This window comes from Echinococcus granulosus, assembly GCF_000524195.1.
Source record: "Echinococcus granulosus chromosome Unknown EG_S00099, whole genome shotgun sequence".
Taxonomy (NCBI): Eukaryota; Metazoa; Platyhelminthes; class Cestoda; order Cyclophyllidea; family Taeniidae; genus Echinococcus; species Echinococcus granulosus.
The window spans coordinates 73,655-78,057 of NW_020170479.1; the positions used below are offsets into that span (position 1 = coordinate 73,655).

Below are 4,403 nucleotides of genomic sequence, written 5' to 3' on the forward strand. Positions count from 1 at the left end.
GCAGAGTTAGATGGTTATATGCTCAAATTTGAAAATTTGATGGGCTCAAAGTTGTAATATTTGCTCAAGGGTCACTTCTTTATTTTTGTTGGTCTTCTTGCATACGGAAATTAACAATTGACTAACTTAATGTACACACAAAAAATGCTGTGTCTTATGTCACAGATGGCTGCAGCATAATCTTAGTTTTAAAAAATTCTAGTAGTAGCATTGCTTTACACTTTGCGCATGATGTTTCCTAGCTTTTGTAGTGCATTGTACAAATTTTTGGATCGGGTTCCTCGCATGTAATACTAGTTCCTAAAAATGGTGTTAGTGCGCTTTTATCTTTTAACTTGTAACGATTAATGGCATTTAGACCCTGATTTCTTATAATCTATTATGCTAAGAAATACCCTTACAGACTTCTGAAATGTGGAACTCAGCAGTTTATTCCTTTTACTGAAATAACTTTTACGGTTATAGAGACGATTTGTAGCTCAGCAAAAAGATAATTCATTTAAGTTTTTCTTTTTTAAAAAGCATTATTATTTCTATACGACTGTTTTACTCTTTTGAATGATTTGTGAAGTTTTGGAAATGATGTTATACCATTTCAAGTCTTTCTTAAGGCTTTACTGCTCATTGCTTGTCTGTTGAGCATGCTGCAAGCTTAAACTCCTTTCGTTTTCAGAGGTGATCTCGTGCTTTTGCTTGTTCACTTTTTCACGCTGCTCACTGCAAAATAGTCGGCGCCCAAAACACCACCCACGAGTCAGTAATAATAGCCATTTCATTTTCACAGAGATAAGAGTATTGTAATACGTTGGTTGTTTGTTACACGGTTGGTCTGGTAACGAGCTTCTTTTGACTTGGCCATTGTACCTCGCCAAGTAGGCTAGCCTTCGGGCCATGTCAGCGACCCTAACGCCTTCTCTATTATGTCTTCTTTAGTCTTCAGGGAAGTCTCGGGACGCTACAATATATTAAAACGCGCGACTCAGCGTTTTTAGACAAGCCCGGTTGATTCGCTTTGGACATATTTATTAAAGGTGACAAGATGGAGAGCGGAAATACAATGTTCAAGAAGGAGGGAAGCTGCAGTCAGTAGGTACGGGAGCGGACCATCTGGTCACGAGGTTTGAATTTCCTGCTTGCCTTCTCCCTGAACGGTACATTAAAACAACATAAGTATTACAATATTGTATCTTAATATCAGCGGTCTACCTCATTGACCTCGTCGTGCTTGATTTTTTATCTGCACTGCGCTGGAAACGTAAGCATTGCGTCCAGAGTCTTCGATGAAGTTTTAGTAAGCCCAAATGATGTTTAATAGTGCTCGTATAAAAATAGCGCACAGAGGCTCTAAAAGGCTCCTGGCGTGACGTAAAAGCCACGTCGCTGAGATGAAATGCAAATTGCTAGGTTCAAAGCAATCGCGTACTCAAATGAACAGCTAAACGAAACGGCAGTGGGCCGCAAAGATTTCTGTAGTACGATAGCGGTTTATCCCTTAGTGCTGGTGAGGCGTTACTTTTGAACTTTGAATTAGCCCTCTTTGGGCCATGCCAATAGCCCAGGCACCTTCTCCGTGCTGAATATAAATTTTTCCGAGTATTGTGCCTTCTTTTTTCCTCAGGGAGTCTCGGGACGCCACATTTTACCTATTTTTTGGATATTCAAGGACAAAAGATGCCCTACGAATTGTGAGCTTTTTAGATAAAACACTATTTGCAGGAACATCTGCCCAAAAGACGGTGGTCATGGTTGTAATACCTTTGCTGTTTGCCTAACTCTCGGTTTTGACGAGGCGGCTGCTTGAATGCTCCAGCATTGTATCCTTGCCGGTTGGGATAGCCGTCAAACTGTCGCCAATGCATTTTTCACCCTGGTATTATGTCTTTCTTCGTCTTCGGTAAAGTCTTAAAGCGCTACATTGGTACCAAAATGGTAGCATCAATGGACAATTTAAATACAGGTTGACAAAATCTGATTCATCGATACAACTCCCATTGTCATAAGTTGTGTGTTAATGTCTGGTAATTGCTGAATGTTGGAATGAGGTTTATCAAAAAATAGTTTCACATTTGTCATTAGTGAATTTCTGTCCAAATGTTCCTTTTTATTCTTTTGCATTATCCGTCTGCATGCTTGACTTCATCATATAATTACGTTCTGGGAGAAAGGAGTAAGTTTTAAAAAGTAAACAACACACAATTATGTACAATTTTTCGTCAGATAGATAAGATTGGTCATTAAAAAAGACTTTAAAAACAGATATTAATGAGTGAACTTTAAATATCATACTTTTGTTTGAATCTACTGCGTGGGGTAGTGTTTGCTGCAACATTGAATTGGATGTGTGCTATGGCACGTAAAGCATTGTTGAGCGTCAATACTGGAACCGACAATTTTTTGCTCAATGACTATTTACCAGCGCTTTCGGAATTCGGTCATGTGGAACCTCACCCTGGTCTACCTAGAGAGAGAACAGTTTTTAATGCCCCAAAAAAGGTAACATTACAGTTACTCCTGGTGTGAGTCTGCAGCTCAAAGTCCCGTTGCTTTCCATTTCATTGACGAAAGTATTTTACTTTTTCAATGGAAGTCGACAATTTTTTCAGAGGTGTAGAATTTTACCAACAATAGGGAGATCTACATTTCTAGTGCTTTTTTATTTTACCTTGGGAGTAAGTCGTGGTGTAAACAAATCATTACTTGGGATTTGTATGTTAGCACGCATTTCTACTCTCTGTCTATCGGATTGTAATTCTTGAGCAAGCCTCTTCCTAGATCTCTTTGTTCCCGTTTTAAACGGAGCACTTTCGTTTCTTTGAATTTTGAAATGGTCGATTGCTACTAATATAGTTGCCTTTTTCTTAATACTACTTTCGTATTCTTTTAAACTAATCCGAAGTCACGATTTTTCAAGTTTAAGTTTGTATTTAACAGGCCGGCAAATCCATCTTAAACTTCGTGGATTCTACCGCACACTTTGGTAACCTTGGCTGCGTGAATTGTTTTCATGCATTTAAAAAATTCTTATCAAATTATTTGCCTTAATGTAGAAAGCGGTGCAATTCCTATACGCTTTCCTCACCTGAATTTCCTGACTTACCCAATAGAGCTCTTAAAAAACGACACATCAGATTTTAACAACTAAAGTTGGAGGTTATTATCGTTTTTGGGATCTTCTAATCACCACGAAAGACTAAATCAACCAATTTTACTGCAAACTGCAGTCTCACGAAACGGTACACGTCTACGACGCCATCGACCCCAAGAAAATGGCAATCTTTAACCCGAGGCTGCGTCGAGATGATAGACGCCACGACAAGCGAGTCGACCTAAACATTTCTGAGGAGGTTAGCTCACATCAAAACATTTTAAGTAATTCTCACATACTTCAGTCGTCTCTTCTACCTCCCTGATACCACCTTAGGAGGATGCGAAGCCGGTTCCGTCAAGAGTTTCATCAGATATTGGACATTACTTGAAGAGACAATGCGATCCACAAGACAGATCTCACGTCCACATTCAACTGGTGGAAAATCAGTTCTTCCGACGCAATGGGGTCGATTTCAAGAACCTCATGGTGGATCAGGATCACTAGAGTGGATTTCCTCCCGCATATTTAAGTACAGATTTGGTAGTGAGCACTTGGGTGATTACTCGTACAAAGAGACCTCCTTTGTTAGGCAAAAGTCCCAGCTTGAAGAACGAATTAGGTATCATAAACATTAGAACTTTGATGCTTTGTTATATCTCAAAATGTCATCCCGGTTAGTTCAATATACTGAATGGAGAAGTAATAAAGTGTTTAGATATCAAGAAAAATTAATTTGAATTTGCGGATTTTGATCGGACAAGGACATATTCTAGGGTTTTATTTGTCATGTGAACCACAATAAGTGGGGAATCTATCTGAAAGTAGTTAAATGCTAAAAAGGTATTCTCCTAGCTTATATTTCGTCCTCCTAAATGTCCCGTTGGGACGTTTCCTATCAGCGAAATCTAATATTCGTCAGTTAGTTTTAACTTGGTGAAACCAACTGAAGCAGTTTAATTGGCTCTTTGAAATACCTAGCTGAATGTCGGATACTCAGTCAAACGATAGTCAGAAATTTGGTTTTGTGTGGTGAAATTGTGAACAGTACATTCGCCTTGCGGGTTGTAATGGTCAAATTCCCTCCCAGACCCTATTCACCTGTGTTTTAGTAATCCTCAATCTGGCTCGTAGTGAGTTCTTACCTACTGCGGATACCATATATATCAGGACGGGCCACTTTCCTGTTTCAAACATTTTAATGAAACTAGTTCTATTACATGGATACGTCTAAATGAGAGTACACGTTCGCCTGACATACTACCTGTGCTTAGATGCCAAATACGTCTGGCCTTCGTGTACACGGAATAAAATTGGC

The 4,403-nt window shown here is 39.2% G+C and overlaps 1 protein-coding gene across 1 annotated transcript; it reads left to right on the forward strand. All coding sequences in view use genetic code 11, as the record gives it.

The window, feature by feature from the left end:
• Nucleotides 1–2,346: 2,346 nt before the first annotated feature.
• Nucleotides 2,347–3,592, forward strand: EGR_08218 (hypothetical protein; the record flags this gene model as incomplete). The annotated part of the gene is made up of 3 exons (XM_024497467.1): nucleotides 2,347–2,493; nucleotides 3,222–3,344; nucleotides 3,422–3,592. The coding sequence occupies 3 exons, from the start codon at nucleotides 2,347–2,349 to the stop codon at nucleotides 3,590–3,592; spliced, it is 441 nt and encodes a 146-aa protein (XP_024348108.1).
• Nucleotides 3,593–4,403: the final 811 nt, after the last annotated feature.